General features: G+C 51.5%; 1 protein-coding gene across 7 annotated transcripts; it reads left to right on the forward strand.

The window, feature by feature from the left end:
• The first annotated feature begins 284 nt into the window (after positions 1–284).
• Positions 285–26350, forward strand: P2RY6 (pyrimidinergic receptor P2Y6). 7 transcript variants are annotated; one of them, XM_038005489.2, is made up of 4 exons: positions 285–555; positions 20668–20762; positions 24265–24350; positions 25031–26350. In XM_038005489.2, the coding sequence occupies exon 4, from the start codon at positions 25065–25067 to the stop codon at positions 26049–26051; it is 987 nt and encodes a 328-aa protein (XP_037861417.1). In that variant the 5' UTR covers positions 285–555; positions 20668–20762; positions 24265–24350; positions 25031–25064; the 3' UTR covers positions 26052–26350. The 7 variants fall into 7 exon arrangements, with proteins under 7 accessions (XP_037861417.1, XP_037861419.1, XP_072875384.1 ...); XM_038005491.2 differs by lacking the exon at positions 24265–24350 and having other exon boundaries at positions 20668–20766; XM_073019283.1 differs by lacking the exon at positions 20668–20762.
• The last annotated feature ends 1216 nt before the right edge of the window (positions 26351–27566 follow it).

The following is a 27566-nucleotide window of genomic DNA, read 5'->3' on the forward strand; positions in this document are numbered from 1 at the left end:
TTCCAGGCACTGCTGAGAAAACCAGGTTAATGGTTTCCTGCGGCAGCAATGAGCAGAAGCAGGGCCATCTCCAGACTCCAGAGAAGCCAGGAGAGGGCTGGGGTGAGAATGTAGAGGAGGAGAGAAAACGGCCACCCAATTCGTTTCTTCCCTGTGCCAGGCCCTTGTCCTGAAATGTTATCTCACTCCATCCTCCCAACAGTCACTTGGGCTAAACTGGTGATGCTGCTTGTTTGGGTGAGCAAACAGAGGGTGAAGAAAGTGACTTGCGGGCAGCTGGGTAGAGGATAAGTCAGCATTGGTGTAAAGGACTTGAGCTTCAGGGTTCTCGGGATTCGAGTCCTGGCCCTGCTGCTTGCCAGCTCTGTGCTGTGGCAAGTTACTTCCTCTCCCCAAGTCTCTCGGTTTCCTCATCTGCTGCCTCTCCAGACTTCTGCCAGACATTGCACGCGACAGTTTCAGGCATAGAACTGACTGGTAGCAGGGGCTGCTCTGCGAGTGGGAATTTGCTCCAGCACTTCACGGACTGCAAGCAGGGCACTCGCTAACTCCTGGGTGAGTTTTCTGGGTTCATGCCTGGAAGGGCTTACGCCCCTCAGCTCCCCTAGCATCTTCCTGAGTACATGCAGTCCACTTGCAGCCACCGAGGTTCATCACAGGCAAGAGCGGCAGTGGGGCAGACACTGGGGTCCTCCTCCTTCCTCCGCCTGACTATGCCTGGAGCCTGCAGACTGCATAGCATGGAGGGCTGAGGCACGCAGGATGGGGTCAGTGGGGGCGGGGAGGAGATGGACACATTGGTGCTGGGCTGTGCCTTGCTGAAGAAGTGGAATAGCTCAGGCAAGACTCAGAGCCACAAAGGTCTGGGTATGAGTCCAAATGGCTGGCAAGGACACTTTTCGTCTCTGGGCCTCAATTTCTTACTCTCTAAAATGGGGGCAACAGTGGTCTCTCGCTGCTATGTGAACACTGCTAAGTGTAGTACGCTGGAGAGCAGCCCTCACAGAGGAGGCTGGGCCCTGCCCTCAGAACTCCCCAGGAACTTTGTTGAGGGAGTGAGTAGGAAGGATTAGTGACCGAATAATTGTCCACAGAGGAGACCCTTGGGAAGCCTCTCACCTCTGCCATTCCAGCTAAATCTTAAGACAGCCTGGAGCTGGCCCCACGAGAGTGGTTTGGAAAAAAAAAAAAAAAAAAAAAAAAGGGTCCCTGAGTCCAGGTGTGACCTGTTAAGGGTGAAAGGACCTATCTGGGAGAGCTGGGTTAAAACTTTTCTGGAGTTTCTATTGCCATTCAGCTCTGCTGACACCCACACAGAGAAAACAGGCAGCCCAGCCCATGCGTTCAGTCCCGGCTCTTGAAGATATTTGGGACTCTCATCTCCTGCCAGCTCTAGAATGGGTCAGATTCAGGGAACCTCTCCACCCCTCAGTATCAATGAGATGAAAAATAAGAAGGCCCTTTGCAAACATAAAGTGTTGTGCCCCAGAAGGTGCAGCTGTGTGTGTGCCAAGCCCCTGGGTGTGTATGCGAGAGCGAGAACGTCCAGCTTCCAGTGTATGTGTGTGTGTGTATGACTGGCTGGGTGGGGGGAACTCCACACTGCCCTCGACTGTCTGTGTGGCTGAGACTCTTCTAAAACTCTTACAATCTTTTTTTGCATTTCCTCACTGTTTGTCAGTTTATCAGAAAGGGAGGGGCCATGGTCCGGAAACCTGGCAATTGTTTCTGGGCCTGCCGACTCTTCTCTCCTGCCCTTGCCTTATCCTGTGGCTGTCTCTGGAGGCCCGACTACCAGTAGCTCCCAGCATGGCCCGTTCTGCCAGAAGCTTGCCTGGTTTCTCTGTACAGCCCGCTTGCCACCTGTTTTTCCATCAGTGGCTATGCACTGGCTGTTTCCACACCACTGTCCCACTGACCCTTTTCATTTTGGAATTTTTATTTTTTTAAAGATAGGGTCTTGCTCTATCACCCAGGTTGGAGTACAGTGGCACCGTCATTGCTTTCTGTAACCTTGAACTCCTGGGCTTAAGCAATCCTCCTGCCTCAACCTAAAAGTTGCTGGGACTACAGGCATGTGTCACAATGCTCAGCTAATTTTTAAAAATATTTTGTAGAGATGGGATTTTGCTGTGTTGCCCAGGCTGGTCTCAAACTGCTCGCCTCGAGTGCCACTGACTCTTTATAACATCCCAATGCCCTCCAGAAATGGTATTTATTGTTCCCATTTTACAGGCAAGGAAATGGAGGCTTATTGAAGGGAAATGGCTCTCCCAGAGTTATCCAGCCAACTAGCAGCAGCGCTAGGGTTTCAATTCTTACCTAACTCCAAAAGCCGTATTAACTGTTGTGGCTTACCTAGTAGGTGTGTGTTCGCTGTTTGGCTGAATGAATAAGTAAATGAAATAACAGATGAATAAATCATTCCATCAAAATTGAGCTGAAAGAGAAAGTTAGGTAATAATAACAAGATCTGTCATTGACTGAGCAACTACAATGTGTCAAGTGTTTTACACAAAAATGAAAGGATCAGGAGGCTGAGGCAGGAGAATCGCTTGAAGCCGGGAGGCAGAGGTTGCAGTGAGCTGAGATCGTGCCACTGTACTCCAGCCTGGGTGACAAGAGCAAGACTCTGTCTCCAAAAAAAAAAAAAATGAAAGAAAGAAAATAAAAGAAAAAGAAAGCAGTCAGGATTACCGTTATTCCTATTTTACAGCAGAAGAAGCTGAGGCTCAGAGAAATTAAAGGATCCTGTCCAATGTGGAAGCTGGGACTGTAATTTGTCAGTGTCCACACCCAGAGCTCTGAACCTAGCTTTCCTGGTTCCTTAGCATTAGAGTGAGTCGGCAGAGCCTGGCAACAGGTGCCCATTACAGCAGAGGACCCGGGGCCCGTCGAGACTCTCAGGAAGCTGGGTGCAACAGCCCACCCTGCCCCTCCTGCCTTGGGACCATTTCCCCATTTGTCTCTGAAATGGGTTTCTATTTCAGGCTGGGGTGGGGATCTGGCAGCCCAGGCTCTGACTCTCCCTCTCTGACTGTTGGCTTGTCTAGTTAGGGCCAAGGCCCCGGCCTGGGGTGATATCTTGCTGCTTCCCCTGTCCCAGGGCTGGCCCTGTCATTAATAGTTCCATGGGAGGGCAGGGTCTGCACAAGATGCAGTCACTGGTCTATAGAGATGGTGTAGGCTCGGTCAGTGGCTTCTGTGCCCAGCTCTGTGTGGATGCCAGGGACCCAGGGGCTAGTGGGTCCAACTCGCCCCTTAGGAACTCAGGGGCTGGGCTGGGTACTGAGCTCCAGGAAGATGAACTCTGCAGTAGCTGAGACAGAGCCTGGCATCCTGACTCCCAGGGCAGTTCCGGTTTTGCGTGCCTGGGACGGAGTTGGGGCTGTCCTACGGTACCAGCAGGCAGATCTCAACTCAGAGTGAGGGATAACCTTGTTTCTGTCATACCAGAGGGATAGGAACCAGCTTTTCAAATCAGCCCACAGTTCCTGAGTGTCCTGTCCCTTCTATTGAGGGACAGGGGCACGAGGGGACAAATCTGCACAGGAGAAGGAGAGCCCATTGTCTGAGGGGGGAAGAAATTGCCTCAGGCAGCAGCTAATCTGATGGTTGAGGCAAGAGACGGACTTGGAAGTGCCAGAACCTATCCTGCAGATTCACCAGTACTTGACAGCATGGTGAAGCCTCATTCCTCATGCCTTCGCATTGCAGCCCACCATGCTTCTGAGGAGGACACACCTCCATAGCATGAAGGGGAAACAGAGGCACAGAGAGGCTAATGTTTGGCACAGAAATGCCTCTGTTGTAAAAAGTTGCTGTAGTAAAGCAGATGATAGATTAAAAGCTAAACAGTCCCCAGCCTAGGTCTCCTCCCAGGCAGTAAATCTCCCCTTCTGACTCTTGTATTCATTGGTGAGATTCATGGAGGACTTGTTTTGTGCCAGGCCCACTCAGGGGCTTTATCATAGATTTATCTTATAATAACAGCAACACCAAGAGCGGTTAATACTATAACTCACATAGAATAAGTGGGGAAACCGAGACTCAGAGAGTTAAATAATTTGCTCGAGGTCACATAACTAGTAGATACAAAGGGGTTCAAACCCGGGACTATCTGCCCCTGAAACTCATGACTCTCCCACTCCATGGGGTACTTGTTCCACAAGATGTCAGGCTTCAGAGCATACCATGAAATGGTAAAATATGAATGACAATATAAGAAAAGGAACAATTAGGGAAAAGCAAATCAAGACCACAATATAATACCACTTTACACCCACTAAAATGGCTACAATGAAAAAGACAGACAATAACAAGTGTTGCTGAGGCTGTGAAGAAATTGGAAGTCTCATACATTGCTAGTGAGAATGAAAAAGTACATAGCCGTTTTGGAATGCAGTTAGACAGCACCTCAAAAGGTTAAACAAAGAGTTACCATATGACTCCCTGGTTCCAAGGTGTATACACAAGAAAATTTAAAACACAAAAACTTCTACATAAATGTTCATAACAGAATTATTCATAATAGCCAAAAAGTGGGAATAACCCAAAATGCCAGCGTGGATGAACAGATAAACAATTATGTGGTCTATCCATACAATGGAATATTATTCAGCCATAAAAATGAAGTTTTTATTTATGCTACAACATGGATGAACCTTGAAGACACACTAAGCAAAAGTCAGACACAAAATGGTGCACACTGTGTGATTCAATTTACATAAAACATCCAGAACAGGCAAATTCATAAATATAAAAAGGAGATTCGTAGTTTCCAGGGGGATGGGGAAAAAAGGAATGGGGAGTAACTGTTATTGGGTACAGGATTTCCTTTTTTTTTTTTTTTTTTTTTTTTAGTAGAGACGGGGTTTTCACCATGTTAGCCAGGATGGTCTCGATCTCCTGACCTCGTGGTCCTCCCGTCTCGGCCTCCCAAAGTGCTGGGATTACAGGCTTGAGCCACCGCGCCTGGCCTAGTACAGGATTTCTTTCTATGGTTATTACAATATTCTGAAATTAGATAGTGATGATGTTTGCACAATCTTGTGAATATGCTAAAAACCTCTGAATTGTCCACTTTGAAAGGCTGAATTTTATGGTATGTGAATTACATCTTAATTGTTTTAAATCCAGGAGCAGGAATATAGAAATTACATAGAAGGTTGAGATGAATGTTGGTCCTCAGGTAGGTGAACAGGGAAACTTCACTGTGAGTGTCCTGGCAGCTGGAGTGAAAAGGGAGAAGCAGCCTCCAAAAGGAGGAAACCAACTCTTCATGGGTTTAGGTCTAGGGCAAGATTCTTATAAACCCAAGCTGGCCCACTGCATCATAATGTCAGAAATACAGAATTGTTTTTGAGACACAGTTTCACTCTGTCACCCAGGCTGGAGTACAGTGGCACAATCTTAGCTCACTGCAACCTCTGCCTCCCAGGTTCAAGTGATTCTCCTGCCTCAGCCTCCCAAGTAGCTGGGATTACAGACATGCGCCACCACACCTGGCTAATTTTTGTATTTTTGGTAGAGACAGGGTTTCACCATGTTGGCCAGGCCAGTCTCAAACTCCTGACCTCAAGTGATCCGCCCACCTCGGCCTCCCAAAGTGCTGGGATTACAGGCATGAGCCAGAAATACAGACTTTTTTTTTTTCTCCCACCTGATATTCCAATGCAAAAAGTATGAAGAAAGTGGGAAGGGCCTGTGATTTGACCACACTTCCAAGCCAATGAGTTGACCTGCTATAGTTTCATAGATGCTGGCAGAAGACACAAGACTTCTCGTTAAAGATAAAGAACTTTCTTCCTCACAACAATAAGAGTAGCCCAAATATCAGCATTTGCACTTGTTCCCCAATTCCTGCAGGACAATGCAAAGGGGGCCAGGTAATACCTGCACATGCAATGGCTTGCATGACAAGGTAAGGAACGTGGAGCTTAGGCAATCCGCGTCTTTTATAAGGGGCAGCAAGCCTGCCCACCAGACAGTCAATAAACCTGGTTTTGGCTCCAGAAGGGGACACTATCTTCATCTTTATCTTCCAAGGCTGTCTGCTCTACAAATATCCTCTGGAACAAAGGTAGTCTGTCTCTGCTCACAAAACATGCAGAAATCTGATTGGCCCTGGGAGAATTGTCTCCCAATACAGTAGATGTGCTGGTCAAGGCCAAGGTTTGTTCGTTTGTTTGTTTATTGTTATTTTGTTTGTCTTTTATTATGATAAAATATACATAACAAAATTTATGATTTTAATCGTTTTTGATTGTACAATTAATTCACTGGTATTAAGTACACGCACAATGTTGGGCAACCATCACATCATTACCATTCATCTCCAGGACTATTTATTTATTTATTTATTTGAGATGGAGTCTTGTTCAGTCACCCAAGCTGGAGTGCAGTGGCGCAATCTTGGCTCACCGCAACCTCTGCCTCCCAGGTTCAAGTGATTCTTCTGCCTCAGCTGGGATTACAGGCACACACCACCATGGCCAACTAGTTTTTGTATTTTTAGTAGAGACGGAGTTTCACCATGTTGGTCAGGCTGGTCTCGAACTTCTGACCTCATGTAATCTGCCCGCCTGCCTCAGCCTCCCAAAGTGCTGGGATTACAGACATGAGCCACTGTGCCCAGCCCTCCAGGACTTTTTAAAGTCATCCACTGAAACTCTATACCCATTAAATAATAACTCCCCATTCTCCCACCCTCTCAGCCCCTGGTAACCCCCACTCTACTTTCTGTCTCAATGAATTTGACTCTTCTAGGTACCTTATATAAGTGGAATCATACAGTATTTGTACCTTTTTGACTGACTTATTGTACTTGGAATAAGGTTTTCAAGTTTAATCCATGTTGTAGTATGTATCAGAATTTCATTTTTTAAGGCTGAATAATAATCTATTGTGTATATATATCAGATTTTATTTATCTATTCATCCATCTACAGATGTTTAGCTTGTTTCTATCTTTGGGCTATTGTGAATAATGCTGCTATGAACATTTATATATAAACTTCTGTTTGAGTCCTTGCCTTCAATTCTTTTGGTTGGAATTCTGGGAGTAGAACTGCTGGATTATATGGTAACTTTATGCTTATTTTTTGATAAACAGTCAAAATATTTTTCACAGAGGCCACATCATTTTACATTCCACCAGTAATGCAAAGGTTTCCAGTTTCTCCACATCCTCACGAACACTTCTTATTTCCTAGGTTGGTCTCTTTTTTTTTTTTTTTTTTCAATAACAGCCATCCTAATGGGTGTGAAGTGGTATCTCATGGTTTTAATTTGCATTCCCTATTGATTAGTAATGTTGAGCATCTTTTCATGTGCTTATTGGCCATTAGTATATCTTCTTTGGAAAAACATCTAAGTCCTTTGCTGATTTTTGAATTGGGTTGTTTCTTTTGTTGTTTAGTTTGTAGGAGTTCTTTATACATTCTAGATATTAATACCTTATCAGACATATGGTTTGCAAATATTTGCCCCCATTCTGTGGGTTGCCTTCCAACTCTGTTGATAATGTCTTTTGATGTACAATAGTTTTAAATTTTGATAAATTTCAACTTACTTAATTTGCTGTTGTTGTTCTTGCCTATACTTTTGTTGTCAGGGTGGTCAGGGTTATTTTGGTTGCAAGAGACAAACGCAACTAGCTTGGGCAAGAAAAGGTGTGTCAGTTTATATAAATAAAAAGTCAAAGGTAGACTTAGATCTGACATGGCCAGATCCAGCACTTACAAGGATGCCATGAACAGCTCTCTCCTGACTTTCCACCAGGTTCCTACATTCTCACTCAAGTTCTTTCCAGAAGCACCAGGCTTCCATGGTCCGCACAGCTAATAATCCAGGAGAAAAAGAGTGAGAACCTTTCATGCTGATTCCACAAAAATTCCTGGGGCAAACTCTAATTGGTTGCCCCTGAACCAATCACTGGCGAAGGGTCTGGATGGATCCAGGGTCTGGTTACCACCTTGAATGAAGAAAATCTCCACTGAATGGGGCGAGAGGCTCCTAATAGGAAGAGATGCTGGACAGGCAAACATTCCTCCCCAGAAAGAGTCTGGGAATCGGATGGGCAGCCAGGGTTGGGAAGTTCTGCTTAGAAGGGTGTCCCTTACCTTAGGCTTCCTGTTAGGGCCCTGGAAGAAGTAGAGGGAATCCTTCTATTTGATCCCTGAAGATTTCCTAGAGGACGCAGCATTTATGAGGCCCTGTGACTGATGGAAGGGTGAGGCCAGGGCAGTCTGGGCCCCAGGCAGGTTGGGTCAGAGCAGTAGAGGGGCTGGATTTCCCTGCCACCTGAAATCCTCCCTAGCCCAGCCCTGCTCTATTGTAAGAGCTAAGAATATGCACTCTAGAACCAGGCTGCCTCGGTTCAGAATAGCCCAGGAGTCATTCTTTCTCCCAGTGCTACCTTGAGCTAAACTTTGTGCCTTGGTTTCCCCACCAGAAGTATAAAATGAAGATCATAACCAGTCCCACCTTGCAGGGTCCTTATGAGGACTAAATGAGGCAATGCACATCTGGCACGCACTAAGTCTTCAATAATCGTATTTTCATCATTATTAGTTTGGGCCTCTTTTCAAGCACATGCAGAGCAGCTCCAGCTCTGTTCACCATCCTTCAACAGGCCTCTCACGGACTCTGCCTTTTACCTTCACATACACTTGACCATTTCACTGTCACCTCCTCACCAAGCTTTCTCTCCTGTGGAACCATCCCTCCCTGCCTGTGTTCTGGCAGGACTCTGGGGCACTGACTCTGGGACTTCGGGTTATGGATCATCAGGTAGATGTCCCTTGTCCCCACTGAGCACCAGTAGGCAGGACCTGGGCCTCCCCTATCCCTGAGTTTACAATGGGAGTTGGCCAACCACAGATGTGGGGAGAGAGAAATCCAGTGGTGGAAACAGCACTGACGAGGGGGAAAAGAAGAGCACGAACTGAAAGTAAATCAGAGCCCAGCAGATCGCGTGCAAGGGGCAGGAGTGGGAGCTGAGAGTGGAGAGGTCAACGGGAACTGGGTTTGCCTTTATCCTCAGGCACTGGGAAGACATAGAGAGGGCGTAGAAGGAGAAACAGTGAAGTCAGACTTTTGCTGAGCAAGGGTCCATCTGGCCACAGAAAGGGGCTGGACTGGCCCTGGAGATGGAAAACCAGAAAGCATGAGGAGGCTGTGGTCCAGGTCAGAGGAGGGGCCACGGGGTGAGAGAAGAGGAGTCTGAGATGTGAAAATGGAGCACAAAGAGGGCTTGGTGATTGACATGAAGTAGGACCTCAGTTTTTCCACCAGAGAAATTGCAAGTCCTGCCCTGCTGGCCTCTCCAGGTGGGATTAGAGGACAGCAGGCACTTGGCACTGACTACTCTAAATGGCTGGTAACTGTGTCTGCTATATCAGCTCATCCGCATCCGCTCCCTCAGCCCATCCTCATGCCCTAGTACAGTCCAGGTCAAGCATAGACCAGACACTCAGGGTGCTAGGTCAAGTCTGTAAACTCCAAGAACCAGAGTGGGGCTTCACCACCCAAGCCCACCCTGGAAGAGCCAGTGGGGCACAGACTAGCTGAGCTGTGCTGAGGACATCTGGCTCCCCTGGGCAGGGTGGGGCCTAGGCTCCTCCATCCAAGAAGGGACCAGCCCACATCCACAGCGATCTGGAGCAGATGGCACACGGTTCCTTCCTATTCTATCCTGCTCAGCCATGGCTTACAGACACAGGCTAGGATGGAAGGGAAGTGACTCCTGGGAATGATGCTGGGCACGAGGGCCAGGCAGAAGCCAGACGGTGGTGCCATTAGACTCCACCCCTCACCAGCTGAGTGTCCTCAGGAACTGTGAATCCAGCTACCCATGGGCAAGGCCAGGCCTCGGGGCCAGGTATTCTGTCTCCCACAGCTGACATCGCATGTCCAGATGGTTGTGCTATCCCAGGAACCGAATGTCTCTCCTCTCTTGGTCTCAGTTTCCTTCACTGCAAAATGGGTGCAAAGGAGAGGAGAGAACTCTGGAAGCTCTAAGGGCTCCCCTCCCCAGTCTGTCTGATGGAGGAGGGCCTGCATGGGTCTGGCAGTTGGAGCAAGTCATCCTTTTACTCTTCCAAGTCTCCCGCTATCAAAGCCATTCCTTTGCTGCCCCTGGAGAGGTGAGCCAGGCTGCAGCAGCAGGCTTGGTGACAGGACACAGAGATAGGTGGCTGCCCACAAGCTCCATGCAGGGCTACAGCATCCTCTTGCCTGCTCTGGACCTCAGTTTTCCACCTGTGGCCTGAGGGCTGGTGTGGGACATCTGTCTTTCCAGTACTCTGGCTGTAAGGGCTTGTTAGGGGGCAGGGAAGACTGCTGTGAGCCTATCATTTGAGATCCTTGACATGAGTCTACCACAGGCTGGTCCCTGGAGCTCCCCATCCCATGGCCACAACCCCATTTTAGGCTCTATTTTCTCTGAATCTAACCACAACCAATTTATCGTCCAACTAGCAGCCTTCTAAGTCTCAAATTTGATCATGCCTCTGCCCTGCTTTAGAAAGGGGTTTCCCAATGAGGACTTTCTCCAGCTGGCACCCTCAATGCAGAGGCCACATGTGTAGCCTGTCATTTTGAGGCCTGTTGGGCCTGGACCTAATGACCCCACGGGTCTTACCTCCTGCAGGGCCCCTCAGCACTTGCAAACACAAACACATGCAGGTACTCTGAGGTCCCACATCTCCAGCAGGTCTCTCTGCCTAGAGCACCTGCCTTTTCCTTTCCACACTGCACCAAAGAATCATTTCCTCCATGGAGCCTTCCTTGATACCACAGACTGGGTTGGAGACCTCCTTTGTCTTCCCAGAGACCCATGGGTGTACATCTTCATCTGTCTTTTCCACTAACAGGGGCTCCTCAAAGGACAGAGTCCAGAGAGGTGCCTGCACATTGTGAGACTCCTTGTAAATGCATGGCGAATGAATGAATGAATGGAGAAGGGAGGGAGGGAGAAAGGAAGGGAGCAAGCCTTGCAAGGGAGGTCGTTTCTCATGAGTTTGGCTGATCTATGATAAAATTATGGGCGATAATAGAAGCCCCACTGAGCAAATACTTACTGTGCACCAGATATTGGGCTAGGTGATCTAGATCCACTATTTCATTTGAGCCCCCAATGATGCTGTGACTGTTGACAGTATTTATACTCTGAGGCTCAGAGAGGTAAAATCACAGCTCATAAGCTGTGGAGTCAGGACGGGAACCCCCATATCTGTTGGGTGCCAAGCTTTGCAGAGGGAACAGTGATGGGTGACAGGGGTACAAATGCTGGGATTGAGCATTTGGATCTAATTCCATGGTCTGGGGCTTGAAGAACTCCGGGTTTTCTGGGGAGCTCTGAGGACATACCTGTTCCAGGAGGGAATCCTCACGTTTTGTGTCCCCAGGGGCAGTGCCAGGGAGTAATCTGGAGAGCCGTGTACCCCCACCCTCACCTGCTCCATAAGCAACGACCCCTCCTATTCTGTGACAGAAACCATTGATGTTTTCTCAAACCAGTGTCATGAGCCATGCTAAGGTATCATCCCAACCAGTCACCACCCTAATCCCCTGCTAAACAGACGTCCTGGAGGTGCCCCTGCTGGCCCTGATCCCCACCCACCTTCCAGGCAGAGTCCAGGCCCTCTCCTGGAAGCCAGAGAGGTGGCTCTCCTCCCCAAGCCCTGCACCAGCCCTGAGTGGTGCTCAGGGATGTCAAGCCCAGTCACCCTCAGTGGCCTGTTTTCTCCCCAAGGCCTGTGTTGTCAAGATCACTTTGGAGATTGCCTTGTGGATGGAGCTCAGGCAGTCGATCGCTCCTTGGTTCCATCTTGCCAGCCTCACCCAGAAGACAGAGTACTCACTGCTCTTCCCGGAGCTGGGCCCAAAGGCTCCTTGCTCTGCCCTGGGCCTGACTGTAAAGGGGTGAGAAATGGGTACAGGGAGGAAGTAGAGGCAGGGCTTGTGGGTGACTCTTCCAGAAGCTTGATTGTGCAGGGAGGAAGAGGAACAGACGGAGAGGCACGAGAGGTCAAGGAAGACATTTTGCTCAGACGAGAGAGAGAGTGGGGAGTGGAGAGTGTTTGGGCTGAGGGGAGGAACAAGCAGATGCAGCACGGGGAGGGTGCTGAAGAGGGGGCAGGAGGCGGTACCTGGGGTCCCGCGGCGCTGTGGAGGGGTGAGGAGAGAAGGTGCGGACATGGGGTTTATTTGGGCAGTGGAAAACTGAAGGCAGCCCCTCTGAAAGCCTGTCTGCTCTGAAGGAGGAGTTGAGGGCTGGTAGGGTTGAGGGTATGGGACTGACAAGAAAGATGGGGCCAAGGCTTAGAAGAGAGAGGAGAGAGGATGCCCTAGGACAGACAGAAGTTTGGGGACCCAGCCAGGTGGGGCAGTGACAGGGTCTGCAGGGCCTTAGGCACTCAATTGAGTCATGTCCTCCAGCTCTACTCAGCCCCACAGTGCAGGACGGAGCAGTCTGGTGGCACCATGAATGAAGGACACGAATTGATTGGTTGTGTTCATGGGAATCCTGGGTCCTGGGAGGGAGGCCTAGGCTGGCAAGGGAAGGGAAAGAAGCCAGAAAGATTCTGGGCCGGGGCCCCAGTGCAGAGGGAGTGATCCTGTGCAGGGAGGTAAGAGTGCAGAGAAAACCTCAGACCGGGCAGGAGGGAGATGCAGGCTGCCCAGCCCTGCCAGGCCAAATCTTATTCACCCCTCTCAGCTGGGACTGTTCACAGCCCAAATCTCACACACACAGCCAGGCAGAAGCAGCCCCAGGGCTGGCTTAAAGGCCTTTGGTGCTCACATTTAATCTCTATTTGCTCCCAATCCCCAATAAACACATACTCTTTTTTTTTTTTTTGAGACGGAGTCTCACTCTGTCACCCAGGCTGGAGTGCAGTGGCCGGATCTCAGCTCACTGCAAGCTCCGCCTCCCGGGTTTACGCCATTCTCCTGCCTCAGCCTCCTGAGTAGCTGGGACTACAGGCGCCCGCCACCTCGACCGGCTAGTTTTTTGTATTTTTTAGTAGAGACGGGGTTTCACCGTGTTAGCCAGGATGGTCTCGATCTCCTGACCTCGTGATCCACCCATCTCGGCCTCCCAAAGTGCTGAGATTACAGGCTTGAGCCACCGCGCCCGGCCAAAACACATACTCTTAAGTACAAACTACAGCTTGCTATATGAACAGCCTCAAGCAAAGTCCCCCGTGCAGTCAGTCCTCTCTGTGTAGACATAATTGAACCACCTCGGAATTTATTTGTTCATTCACTCAATAAATATTTATTGAGCACCTACTTTATGCCAGACACTGTCCTAAGTATATGCAGCAGTGAAAAAAACACGAAAACCCCTGCCCTGGTGGAGTTTATGTTCCAGTCAGGAGAGAGAGACAATAACCAATAAATAAGTAGAACAGTGTATTAAAAGATTTTAAATGCTAAGGAGAAAAATATAGCAGAGAAGGGGCATAGGAATCACACGTGTGCATGTGCTGGGTAGGAGATTATAATTTTAGCTTGGAGTGGTAGGAGAAGGTCCCATGGAGAAGGTGTCATTTAAGTGACCACCTGAGGGGGTCTGTCCTGCATCCTTTTTTTGAGACAGGGGCTTGCTCTGTAGTCCAGGCTGGAATGCAGTGGTGTGATCATAGCTCACTGCAGCCTCGACCTTCCAGGCTCAAGCAATTTTCCCACCTCAGCCTCCCAAGTAGCTGGGGTTACAGGCACACACCAACACACCCAGTTAATTTTTAAACATTTTTTGGTAGAGACAGGCTTTCTCTATGTTGCCCAGCCTGGTCTCGAACTTCTGGGCTCAAGTGATCCTCCCGCCTTGGCCTCCCAAAGTGCTTAGATTCCAGGTGTGAGCCACCACAGCCAGCCTGTCCTGTGTTCTTCATGCACACTCCACAGCGGGAGCCACCTGTTGCCTGCTGACCTCCTACATTGCACTTTGAATGAGGTAGTTGCCCCTGACTTTGATCTCTTCCTCCCAGGCCACCCCTCAGACACCCACAAAGCCCTCTTCTTCCCACACTGGACTGGCCAGAAATGGGCCAGTTTGAGGGTGAAGATTTGGGGTTTGGCGGCAGGCAGTTCAGCTGATTGGAAGATCACTGACGGATTGGTGGCCCTGGCAAGTAACTAAGCTGTTGGGGGCTTAGTTTCCTCCTCCCAAAAGAAGAGACCATGCCCCCTTTACAGGCCCCAGGCAGGCAATGAAACAGGACAGAGGGTAGCAAAGGGTTTTGTCTTAAGGTTTGAAAACAGTCACAGACCACAGCCTCATCTTTGAGGATCCACCACTAGGTCTCCTGGGGCCTGGACATGTGCCTGAAATTGCCTGGTGAGAATGAAGACCAATAGATGGATGGTCTTGGGACAATCTCTGCAGGGTGTCCTGGGGCAGCCAAGCTCTATGGCCCCAAGGGCAAGCTGGACCGGTGTGGGAGAGCAGTCACTAGGGACAGATCTCGGGGCTTGGTGTGACAAAGCATATCTCCCAGTGAGCTTTCTCAAGGTGGAATGCAGTGGCCTAGGAGAGGAGTGAGCTCTCTGTAATGGGAAGTATGCAGGCAGGGGCCAAATAAGCCCAATCAGGAAGGCTTCAGAGAGCCCCCTTCTCTGGGGGGATGGTGGGGAGACCTCTGGGTCGGATGACCTTAAGGCCTCCCTAGCCTTGACTGTTTGGAACTCAGAGGCCTGTCATTGACCCCTGGGTCCAGCTGGATGTCTTATCACTGCCAGGTGGGCTCAGGCCCTAGGAAGAGCTAGGGACGATCAGAGCAGGAATCAAGGCAGGGGCTGCCTTTCACGGGAGGGGAGGAGTTCCTTGAGGCTCTCCCTCCACACCCAAACCTTACCTGTACCAGTTGTGGACAAAACTGCCTACCTTCAGGCCTCAGGGTCTGCCTGGGAAATGGGCAGGATCATAACCCACAATAGCCACTTGGCAGGGTTGGTGGCCTGCCTTTCCTGAGGTGGGGACTGGGGGACCCAAGTAGTCTCAGAGGTGCTACTCCTGAACCCATTACCTTCATTCTGCTTGACAAATCTCCACATCAGCCAAAACAAAGATTAAAAAAAAAAAAAAAAAAAGGAACCAGGCAGCACCAAAGACAGAGCCCCGGGACTCTTCTTTATAGACTGGATCCAATCATCCAACATTTCCCAGTGCCTCTTGGGAGCCAAAGCCTGTACTCGTCTCTGAGGCCCCAGAGGCAAAGCAGACCTTGTCCCCAGTTCCTAGCACAGTTAGAGAAGGAAAGGAAGGGAGTCTGACACTGCGTCTTTGGCTGGTCTTCTCTGCCCTGATCCCTGACCTCCATTCTTTGTCCTTTCTTAGGCTACTCTTCCTGAGAAACAGGGTGTCATGGTGGGTTTATAGTGCACTTTGGGCAAGTTCCTAACCTCACTGGCCTCAGTTTTCCCGTAGGGAAATGTCACCTCTCTTCCTGGGCACAAGGTGCAGATCTACAGGCAGGACTCCTAGTTTCATGTGACAGAATCCGAGGTTAAATGGATTGAGGCAAAAAGGGAGTTTATCAGCTCATGACACCGAAGGTAAAACCTCAGGCACAGCTGAAACCAGGCACTCAATGCTGTTCTCAGGAAACGATGCATCCCTGTCTATCATCTCTGCTATTCCCTGGCTTTCTATGTGGACAGTCTCTCCCTGGTGGCAGTATCTCCATCGCCCAGGACAGTGCCTGGAACTTAGTTCACTTGGCTCCAGCAGCTCCTGCCTCGCTCTCTACTAGCTTTGCAAATGCTGTGGAAGACCTGTCTCCTTCCCGATGCTCCGTTAAAAGCACCAGAATTGACTCTGAGGCATGCAATGAAGATCACTCCTCCACCCCAAGCCAGTTACAGGCCTGAGGGGCTCACTCTTCTCTCATTGGCAGGCTTCAATCACAGACCCATCACTCCCAGATCTCCAAGACTCTAGATGGGAGAAGGGGGATCCCCCAAAGGAAAATCAGAGGGCAGGGTCGTCATCATAAGAGCGGATCTGGGAACTGAGTGGGAAGAAGCTACAGAGGGGCTGAACAATGACTGCTAGGCTAGCCAGGCGGCTGGACCTGGGCCATCTGTTCCCCCACAGACTGAAGCCTGGTTATCTGGGAGGATGGGCAGATCCTTAAGGCACTAACTGAGGCCATCAGCCAACTGTGCTACTTGCAGCTAAGCAGCAGGTTCCTTCTTGAAGGGAGAACCACGTAGCCTCTGCCACAAGGAGACAAACAAATGGGACGGCCTGGTGGTCCAAGCAAGGCACAGAGAGCCTCTCCAACTATCTCCAGGGGAGAGTTTCTTAGGAGGCCCTGGGGATCTCCTGGAGCACTGGGTGGAAGGTGCGGTGGCCCTATAGGCGTGGACTTATAAGGGCTGGACACCACAGGCCGTCCCTCTGCTCACTGGGGGCTGCCCTGTCACAGCTGCTCCCTGGGCCTCTGTGCTATCCACAGTTCCTCAGTCTCAGGGCTGCCCTTGACCTCTCAGCCTTGTGCCCACTGGGGCCGCGTGGTCTCTAACCCTCTTCATTCACATTCCCAAGAAAGAACCTCTTGCTAACTTTGCGATGCCTCAGTCACCTCATTTGTAAAGTGGAAATAGTAGTTCTGAAGAGTGAATGAGACAAGGCACATTAAGCATTTTGCACAATGCTTGGTTCATCATCAGTGCTCAATGAATACATGTGTCCAGGTTGTGGTGGGGCTTCTGGGTGCACTCTTGGGCAGCTGGGGCCCCTCATACATAGTGGGGTCTTGGGAGATGTAAGTTCCATCTTTGCTAAGCTTGAAGAGGCTGGAGAGAAACCAAAGGAAGCAGCCCCAACCCCCAAATTCCCCAAAGCTGCAGCTTCCTCTTCCTTTCACTGAAAATGGCTGTTTCAGTTTTAGATTTAATTCCTGTTGAGCGGGAAGTGAGAAGGGGAAGTGGGAAAGGAGAAGAGAAATCAGAGCCCCTGCCTTCCATGTTCCCTTCTGCCAGGTTTGTCATTCTGTAGCCAGCCAGATGCCACAGGTAGGACCAGAACTTCTCCAGGTGAGAGGACTATGCTTCCCGCCGTCTGTCTTCTGGGTGCCCGGGAGGCACTTGCATTAGGAACCTGGCCTCAAGCTGGCCTCAGGTGGGCTCCAGGGCAACCCTGCCTCAGGCTAGAGGCAGTTCCAGAGTCAGGATTGGGTTGATGACTGGGGCACAGAGGGTATAGTGACTCTGTATGGTAGGTAGGCACCATAAGTAGCCCTGTTTACCCAGACTCAGAGAGGGTAGGTGGCTTACCCTAGGTCACACAGCAATTTGGTGGTCAATCCCAGCCTGTCTGACTCCTTAGGGGAAGGAAGCTAACTCTTGACCCTTGGCATCCTGTGCCCTTGCTGCTAACTCACTGGTCAGGGGCCCAGCAAGGGGGTTTCCAGGCCTTTATTTCCCAGCAGGCAGGCAGGCCAAGGTTAGGAAGCCTCTTCCACATCCAGCTTGGTCTGAGCTGGTTCCTGCCTCAGCTGGCTGGCAGACAGTGACTCAGGCTTCCAGCTCCTGCCTTTGGCCAACAGATCCCCTCATCCCTGCTAGATATGAAGGCCTCAGGGGATGGGGGAGGCTCTGGGGTCACGTAAAGTTTATCCTGAGACCATAGGATCTAAGCAGCCTGAAGGGCTGGGCCCCTTGTCATTTCTTCCTATGTCCATACTGAATTGCTCCTGCTCTAGAACTGACACCATGGTTGTTACCTCAACTGAAAAAAGGAAACTGGAAGAGGCCGTCCCTGCTGTGAGGTGAGGGGCTGCCGTGTTTTGCCAAAGGTGTACCTGGGGTGGAGATGGGTGGTGGACGCCTGGGGCCAGGGCCTCTACCTCAGACAGATAAGGCTTGGTGCTGACCCTGTTGTCCCTGCCATGTCCCCAGTGGCTCCTGTGACCACACTGACCAGGGTGAGGACCTGAGAATGAGAGCTTGAGCTCATCTGGGGAGGGTGAGTGGAAGGAAGGTTGGGGAGCGGGTCAAGAGGAAATAAGACCGGAAACCCAGTCCGGAGGCTGCTCAGTGCCAGCCCTGAGGGGAGGCCCCCCACTGTGGGCAGACCAACCTTGCCCTCACCCCTCCCTGGCTGTGTGACAGAGTGGGGCTGGCTGTCCGCTGGTGCCATCTCATGGCTACAGGGTCTCAATGCAGGGAAGACCCAACTCCCCTGGGAATCCCCTGGTTTGAGCATCTAAGCTCCAACTTAGGGGGAACAATGAAGAAGGGGGCCTTAGAGTCAAGAAGAATGTACTGAAATGCCACCTGGCTGGGATAGCTTGGAAAACTCACTGGCCCTTCCTGAGTCTTAGTTTCTTCATATGTAAAGGGGAGGGAATAATCCACCCCCCACCAAATTGCCCAGGACTGCAGATAAAACATCTGGCACAGAATAGACATTTAAGAAACAACACTGGCCAGACACGGTGGCTCACGCCTGTAATCCCAGCACTTTGGGAGGCCGAGGCAGGTGGATTACCTGAGGTCAGGAGTTCAAGACCAGCCTAACCAACATGGAGAAACCCCATCTCTACTAAAAGTACAAAATTAGCCTGGTATGGTAGCACATGCCTGTACATCCCAGCTACTTGGGAGGCTGAGGCAGGAGAATCGCTTGAACCTGGGAGGTAGAGGTTGCGGTGAGCCAAGATCGTGCCATTGTACTCCAACCTGGGCAACAAGAGTGAAACTCCATCTCAAGAAAAAAGAAAAGAAAAGAAAAAGAAAGAAGAAAGAAAGAAAGAGAGAGGAAGGAAGGAAGGAAGGAAGGAAGGAAGGAAGGAAGGAAGGAAGGAAGGAAGGAAGGAAGGGAGGGAGGGAGGGAGGGAGGGAGGGAGGGAGGGAGGGAGGGAGGAAGGGGGGGGGGGAAGAGGGAGAGAGACTGGCCGTGGCCGGGCATAGTGGTGCATGCCTGTAATCCCAATACTTTGAGAGGCCAAGGAGGGAGGATCTCTGCCAAAAGAAGGCTCCACGTTGGAGGTTTTGTGATGGGCCAGCCCCTCTCAGGCCTCCCATCTGAAGCCCCCTCTTTGCAGAGCTCATCCATTGCTCTGGCTTTTATATTTATTAATTTCTCACAGAGGTTAAGCTCATTCCCCACTTCTGTGCCTTTGCCCACAGTGGACCTCCTGCCTGTGATGCCCTCTTCAGCCTTGTTATGTGTCCAGGTCCCTCTGGTCCTTTAGTGCCCAGCAGTGGATATGCTTTCTCCATGAGCTTTACAGGTTACTCCCTCCCAGGTGCACCCATGACCCCTCAGACCTGAGTGCTCCCTCCCAGGCCCCGTCCCCTCCTCTAGGCCTAGCCAGGTCCATGGGCAAAGCTAAGGCCCGGTGAGAGCAGGGCAGTTCCTTGGCTCCGATTCAGTCATCCTTAAATTCTTTGAAGTCCCAAGCCCTAGGATGCCATAGTTCCAAGGTCCTGAGAGCCCTCAAACCTAGACTCCGTTAGGAAGGCAAAGAACTAAAAGGCCAGTGGGTAATGGGTATTCAGTGGTTGTTGAGGTGCCAGGCCAGGCCTCTTGTATGCCCTTGAACCCCTGAGAAGAGGGTGGGGAAGGGGCAGCTGGCCTTAGTTTCTTTCTCCATCTGTCAAGTGGGACCCCATGAGCCTTTTCTTCCCCTCTGAGGTTAGTCCAAGTGCCCTTATCTGAGCGGAGCGGTGGGATTAGGGGTCTCCAGATCTGCACGTCTGGGCGGATAAGACATGATAGGGACAGCTTTGTGTTTCCCATCCATCCAGGTTGCAGGGACTGAGACCACTTAGGCTTCTTACCCAAGCCCTGCCTTGGGGACAACACCTCCCAGGAGCCCTCAGATCTGTTCCCATTCCTGGGACAGTGACCCATCCTGCTGGGAGTGGCTGTGGGAGGTTGTCCCAAGGACCCAGCAAAGGACTGGCTGCTGAGCTGAAGGCCACCTTGCTCTCCTGGGCCACAGCACAGGTCAAATCCAACCAGGAGGTCCACACTCAGCTGGCAGAAGTGACCTCTTAGCACAGGTCTGAGCAAGCAGTAGGTGCTCAGTCTGTGCACAACTGACCAAGTGTTCATCAGAAGTTCAAACCTGATTTTTCTCAGTGTGATCCAAACTTTGGGTTCCCACTCTGTTCCTCAATCCCCTTGCCTGTAAAAATGGCTTTGGGGTGAGATTGGTGCCTTTAAGGGCACCTTCAGCTCTGATGCTCTAGGCTCTAAGAGTCTCCTCTGCACCTCCCAGGGTAGAAGATGAGCTGCCCTGAGTGGCACTTCATCCTCCCAGCACACTGGTGGTCAGTATGACCATATTCTACCCAGGAGGCTCAGAGAAGGGAAGGGGCTTATCTAGTCAGTGACTAGGGGCAAAGGCGGAGTAAGAACCTGGGCCTCAAACTCCCAGGGCAGCATTCTTTCCCCACACAATCCTCCCCTGCCACTCGCCTTGCTACCTCAGCTGCTCCAAATCAAAGCCCACCTCCTCCAGGTCGCCCTCTTGGAATGCTGCTTCCCACTCTGGATCTGGCCTCTCCGGGACAATGAGGAGCCACATCTCCTGCTCTGGTCTCCTAACAGCTCTGAGGCCAGTTTGGTGGTGAGGAGGGGATGGGGAGGATGTGGCACAGGCAACTGGGTCCTCAGGGGCATCACATCTATCTCCACAGCCCATGTCCATCACTCCTTATGCGCCCTGCACCTGCTGTGTGGAAGAAGCAGTCGCTGTGAAATGGGGGAACATAGGAGGATCTGGTGACACATAGTAGGTACTCGATACATGTGTGTGGAGAAAAAGAGAAGAGGGAAGGAGGGAGGGAGAAGGGGGCTGAGTAAGTATGTACATAGGTGGATTGCCACACGGAGGGATGGGTAGATGGCCATGCTGGTGAGTGAGCTATTGAATGAGGGAAGGAAGGCTAGATGGGGGAGTGAATGGCTGGGAGGAGGAATGGACACCCCGTGACTCTGAGTGTTACAACTAAAGGAGGAGCCACCAGCTCTCTAATCACTGCCCTACCCATTTGACAGCTGCGAAGACTGAGAGACGGCTGAGCAGAAAGAAAATTGCTGGTTCTATGGGGCTGACAGCCTCTGGTTCTCCCCTACCCCTCCTCCTCTGCCCCATCCCCCTCTTTCCCCTGCTGGGGTAGAGGAGTGTTCCGGGAAGGACGCCTTTTTTCCACCTCCTTGCTCCTCTAAGCCCAGTTTCCGCCAGGCGCTAGGCGTGGTGTTGGGGGTGGCAGGGAGCCGGTGGCCCCCACAGAAACTCTTTTAGTCAGAGACAGTCCTGCCAGGAAACGGAGGAAGCTGCTCACCCTGCCAGATGAGCTGCAGCCTAGCTGAGGGCAGGAGAGTGGGGAGCCTCAGGTCTGGCTTCCCTTTGCCCCAACACACTTGGGACCACCAGCGTGCTGCAGGGACAGGAGGCTGCCTGTGAGTGTCAGTGCATCTTGGGGCCATGGGCCAGTGCAGGGGTTGTGGGGGGTGGGGGGCGGGTGGACACAAGGAACTGTGACTTTGGGCAGGAAGGCTGGGTTCAGCATTGACTTAAAGGAGGCCCACAGAGTTAGGAGGCCCAGAGGAAGGGATTCCACCCAGCTGGGGGGATAAGAAAAGGAAGAAGCAAGGTGAGATCTGGAGCTAGATAGATACTTAGGGTTTTGATAAATGGAGATTAGCTGGATGGCACTTTGTGTGAAGGGAACAGTGGAGATGGGGAGGCTGGAGAGGGAGTCTGGCTCTCTGGCTGCCACTGGCTATGTGGGAGTCTCCACGTCTTGGGAATGTGTGACGAAAGAGGAAGGGGCAAGGGCAGAATGGCCCTGGTGTACTTCAGATAGGGCTGGAGGGCTTGGCAGGGGTCTTGAATGTCAGGAAAAGGGTTTGGGCCTTTCCCCCAAAGGGTAGAGGATTGGAGAGAAGGATGTAGTCAGAGCCACTTGTTAGCAAGCCCCCCGCACCATGGGCAGAGTCCAGCCCAGGAAGAGGCTGGGGTCTGGTCTGGTCCAGAACTTAGGACCCAAGAGCTAGTGACAGATGTCAGCGCCAAGGTCAGCTGCTGCCTGGAGGTGGGAGCCAAGAGCACCCTCCTTGAGGCCAGCCCCTGCCAGGAGCTGGGAGAACAGCTCAGCTCTCCTAGGTCCTCAGAAAATAGACAAAGGAGCCGGGGTGATGGTCAGGCCTGTCTTTCCTGACACAGCCCTGAAGGTTTTCCCAGAGAGCTGTGCACTGGATCCCCTCCTGCAGCCCTCTGCCTCCTTCCAAGAGGGAGGGGAGGGGGTCCCAGGAGGATCAGTCTCACCAGGGTGTGCGAGTGGCAAACTGCAGTCCCCAGTCATCTGAGACAGAGGGCTGTCCCTGGGGGTGGGATCTGAGGGTGAAGGCCTCCCAAAGGAAGGTTGAGGGATGCAGCACCCCTCTAACATGTTCTCCTCCTCACCACAACATTCTTCCCTTGCAAACTGGTCTCCTCAGACCCTGTGTGAGGAGAGGGGTCAGGGAGGGGCAGAGGCTGCGTCTCAAAGGCCAGCCCCACGGAACCAGCAGTTTTCTTTTTCCTCAGATTTCTTTGTCAGACCCTGTGTGAGAGGAGATCGGTCTGTAAGAACAGAGGGTTATGGTGAGGAGGGGAACATGGTAGAGGGGTGCTGTATCCCTCAACCTTCCTCCTCATCCGGAGTGTCCTCCCACCCTTCTCCACCCATGGAAATCCTGGTCAACCACCCAGGCCTTGCTCTGTCTTTCATTCTGCTCTGAAAAGTCTCTTCCACCAGCTGGTTCACACTGGTCTCCTCCATCAGACTAGCATATCTGTATTTGTATCCCCATATCTCTATGTCCACCTATACACTATGCCCTCATGTATCTAGCTGGTAGAGAGGACTCAGTGAATCCCTGTCATGTGGAAACAAGAGAATGAACATGTGAATGAGAATGGCCCGAACCAATGAATGAAGAGATGAGCGGACATTCTCTGCCTGTGCTAATCCTGGCTTCGTGGCTCTGCTGTGGGGGGCTGCTATGTTTCTTCCTCTGGTCTCCTCGTCGTTCCTACCTTGTCCTAGCTGGGCACCCAGCACTCCTAGCATACGGTCTAAAGCCCCACAAAGCATCTTTGGTAACTGAGGGTGACATGGGATGTGGGCTGCAGATAGAGAATCCAACATTATCATTTTGCCCAGAATTGGGGTAAAATAGCTTCGCCAAAATGAAATTGTAAGTTGGGAAGAATGTATTTTTCTCTAATATAACTTTTTAAAATCCCATAACCTTACTTAGTAGGTATATTAAGAACAGAAAACACTTGGCCCCATGCCACGCACTGATCTTCACAACAATCTTATAAGGCAGGTACTATCTCATCTCATTTTACAGATGGGGAATCTGGAGGACAGAGGTTAACTAGTATGCCCAAGACCACATAGCTCATCCGTGGCATAGCTGGGACTTGAACCTAAGCATCTGGACCAGAGCCCGTATACTTTGCCTGAACCCTTTACCACCCACTGAGTGCATTTGCAGGACTTCATATTTTTTCTGGGCCTCAATTTTTCCCGTGTGTAAAATGGGAAAAGAGGAGGATTAGATTCATTATCTCAAAGGCCCATTGGATTTTAGTTGTAAATTTTCTCTAGACACCAGTAATATGGCAATGTCAGTTTAGAGGTGAGTGTCTAGCAGTCAGACTTACCCCATCAGGGAACCCCTTAGGCTATTTGTGCTGCTGGCTCTCCCAAAACCCAGCCCGAAAGAATGAGAGGAGGGACAAGATGTAGAATGCAATAGCATGGCATTTATTGAGCACTACTGAATGTCATCACCACACATTTCACTGATGAGGACGCTGGCCACATCACTTATGAGGACACTGTGACATGACCTGTTTCACACAGCACGGAAGTGGGGGAGCAACATTTAAACCCAGGCCTGCCTAGCTCTGAAGTTGGTCATGTAAACTCTACATCCCATGTCTGTGGGCTACACTAAGCTGCCTTTTCTGGACTGGGCAGTTGGGTTCTGGTTCTGACTCTGCTCTGACTTACGAAGAAAGGAGCAGTCCCTGCCCCTCACTGTGCCTGGATTTCCATATCTGTAAAGTAAACAGATGACTTGGTCCCTCACCCATCCGCCTTCAGGGACGCTGTTTTCACTCTGGGCACTAGCGGGCGCTGTGTTGTCAGAGGCTCTGCCAAACCTGCCTTTGTAGCCTCAAGTGGAACCAGGCCTTGGGGAACTGGGTATCACCTCCTTCCCCTATTTTACAGATAACAAGACCTCTGCCAGAAGAACCACGGCTTTGAAAGGTGGAGTTCAGGCTGAGGAGATGGGTGCGGTCCTCAGTGAGCCCCTGGTGTGTGGACCCTTCATACTGGTTAACTAAGAGTTATCAGGGCCCTTTCTGCCCCACACCCTGGACTAAGACCAGAGAGACACCGGACCTGGCCCCACTCCTCAGGCAGGTCCCAGTCTGTGAGAGACATGCGGATCCACCATGACCAGAGTCTCCACACCTCAGGGAGCCCCTGGCAGCCCTGCACAGCATAATTTAGTGCTTCTAACCTCTTGACATCCCTGAGAGGCAGGCGCCACGTTCCCCCTTTTCTTAGGTGAAATGAAATCATCACCTCAAGGTCGCATAGCAAATACATAACAGAGTTGGGATTCAAACCCAAGTCCATCAATCTCCACTAACAGAGAAAGAAACATATGATCAGGGCTTTGAAGAATGAATAGAAGTTCACTAGGAAGGCTGAAGGAAAAAAAAAAATATATATATATATATACACACACATATATACATACACACACACACACAAAATGAATCAGATTGTTCCCAAGCGTGAGTTTCATTGTATCACAAATTTTCTCTAAGTGAGGGCTCTGTGGGGCTTCATGGGGTGGTTAGAGTAGCAGAGTTGACAAAGTTGGTGCCCTCACTGTTCAGACAGGGAGATCAGGGCCCGAGGAGGGGCAGGGCCTGCTGGGTGGTGAGTGAGCATGTCACTGACAGGCTGTGTATTGCTTTCCCAGCCTCCCTGAACATAGGAAACTCACCTGAGCAGCCATGGAGTGGGACAATGGCACAGGACAGGCTCTGGGCTTGCCACCCACCACCTGTGTCTACCGCGAGAACTTCAAGCGACTGCTGCTGCCACCTGTGTATTCGGCGGTGCTGGCGGCTGGCCTGCCGCTGAACGTCTGTGTCATTACCCAGATCTGCACGTCCCGCAGGGCCCTGACTCGCACGGCTGTGTATACCCTAAACCTCGCCCTGGCCGACCTACTGTATGCCTGCTCCCTGCCCCTGCTCATCTACAACTATGCCCAAGGTGACCACTGGCCCTTTGGCGACTTCGCCTGCCGCCTGGTCCGCTTCCTCTTCTATGCCAATCTGCATGGCAGCATCCTCTTCCTCACCTGCATCAGCTTCCAGCGCTACCTGGGCATCTGCCACCCGCTGGCCCCCTGGCACAAACGTGGGGGCCGCCGGGCCGCCTGGCTAGTGTGTGTAGCCGTGTGGCTGGCTGTGACAACCCAGTCCCTGCCCACAGCCGTCTTTGCTGCCACAGGCATCCAGCGTAACCGCACCGTCTGCTATGACCTCAGCCCGCCTGCCCTGGCCACCCGCTATATGCCCTATGGTATGGCTCTCACTGTCATCGGCTTCCTGCTGCCCTTTGCTGCCCTGCTGGCCTGCTACTGTCTCCTGGCCCGCCGCTTGTGCCGCCAGGATGGCCCAGCAGAGCCTGTGGCCCAGGAGCGGCGTGGCAAGGCAGCCCGCATGGCGGTGGTGGTGGCCGCTGCCTTTGCCATCAGCTTCCTGCCTTTCCACATCACCAAGACAGCCTACCTGGCAGTGCGCTCAACGCCAGGCGTCCCCTGCTCTGTGTTGGAGGCCTTTGCGGCGGCCTATAAAGGCACACGGCCGTTCGCCAGCGCCAACAGCGTGCTGGACCCCATCCTCTTCTACTTCACCCAGAAGAAGTTCCGCCGACGACCACATGAGCTCCTACAGAAACTCACAGCCAAATGGCAGAGGCAGGGTCGCTAAGTCCTCCAGGGCCTGGGCAGCCTTCATGTTTGCCATTGTGTCCAGGGCACCAGGAGCCCCACCAACCCCAAACCATGCAGAGAATTAGAGCTCAGCTCAGCTGGGCATGGAGTAAGATCCCTCACAGGACCCAGAAGCTCACCAAAAACTATTTCTTCAGCCCCTTCTCTGGCCCAGGCCCTGTGGGCATGGAGATGGACAGACCTGGGCCTGGCACTTGAGAGGTCCTAGTCAGCCATAGAGAGCTGGGGAAACCACATTAAGGTGCTCACAAAAATACAGTGTGACGTGTACTATCATCAAGGGGTATGTTCCATGCTTTGAGTCACCAATGAAGCGGGTGAGGGAAGACGAGAGGGGGAAGTGAGAGCTTCTGGGAAGGGGCATTTGAGCTGGGTTTTGGGGGATGACTATGAGCTCTCTGGAGAGGAGTGATATTCCATTTATTTAGCAAGCCTTTACTGACACCTTGTGCTCAGGCTTGAGTTGGTTCTGGGGCCCTAGAAGAACCCGTCCTAGCCCTGGTCCATACAGGTTCCCAACTGCTGGAAGTACAGACTGGCACAGCAACATTAGGGTTGTGACAGAGGGAAGCATGGCTGCAGGGAGGGGGTACACAGAGGGTGTCCATGACCCAGTCCGAGGAGTCAGGAAAGAGCTCTCTGAGGAGGGAGCATCTGAGCCAGATGTCGAGGGCTGAGTGGAAACTTGGCAAGCAGAAGTGGGGAACACTTTAGTGCAACCCAGGAATGCTCCATACATATCCAGCTGGGCCAGCCTTGTGCTCGGATTTGCCCTGGGCAGACAGGCAGGGGGCCGGAGCAGAGGACACATGGCCTTGCATGTGTGAAAGCCGAGAAAATGGGAGCTGTGCCTCAGCCAGCCTCCAGACAAGGGCAAGAGTTGGCCAGATGCTCCAGGCAGTGGGAGGCCAATGGAGGGAATAATCAGGGGAAGTTTCTTAGAAGAGGCAGGGGGCCAAGTGCAGTGGCTCATGCCTGTAATCTAAGCAATTTGGGAGGCCGAGGAAGGAGGAATGCTTGAGCCCTGGAGTTTGAGACCAGCCTGGGCAACACAGTAAGACCCTGTTTCTACCAAAAAAAAAATTTTAAATAGCCTAGTGTGGTGGTGTCTGACTGTAGTACTAACTACTCAGGAGACTGAGGTGCTGAGTTCAAAGTTACAGTGAGCTAGGATCACACCAGTGCATTCCAGCCTGAGCGACAGATGGAGACCCTGTCTCTAAAAAAATTAAAATAAATCGGGAGTGGTGGCTCATGTCTGTAATCCCAGTACTTTGGGAGGCTAAAGCAGGTGGATCACTTGAGGTCAGGAGTTTGAGAACAGCCTGGCCAACACAGTGAAACCCTGTCTCTACCGAAAATACAAAAATTAGCTGGGCGTGGTGGCTGGCGCTTGTAATCCCAGCTACTTGGGAGGCTGAGGCAAGAGAATCGCTTGAACCTGGGAGGCAGAGGTTGCCGTGAACCGAGATCGCATCACTGCATTCCAGCC

The sequence above is a fragment of the Chlorocebus sabaeus genome, chromosome 1 (genome assembly GCF_047675955.1).
Source record: "Chlorocebus sabaeus isolate Y175 chromosome 1, mChlSab1.0.hap1, whole genome shotgun sequence".
Classification (NCBI taxonomy): domain Eukaryota; kingdom Metazoa; phylum Chordata; class Mammalia; order Primates; family Cercopithecidae; genus Chlorocebus; species Chlorocebus sabaeus.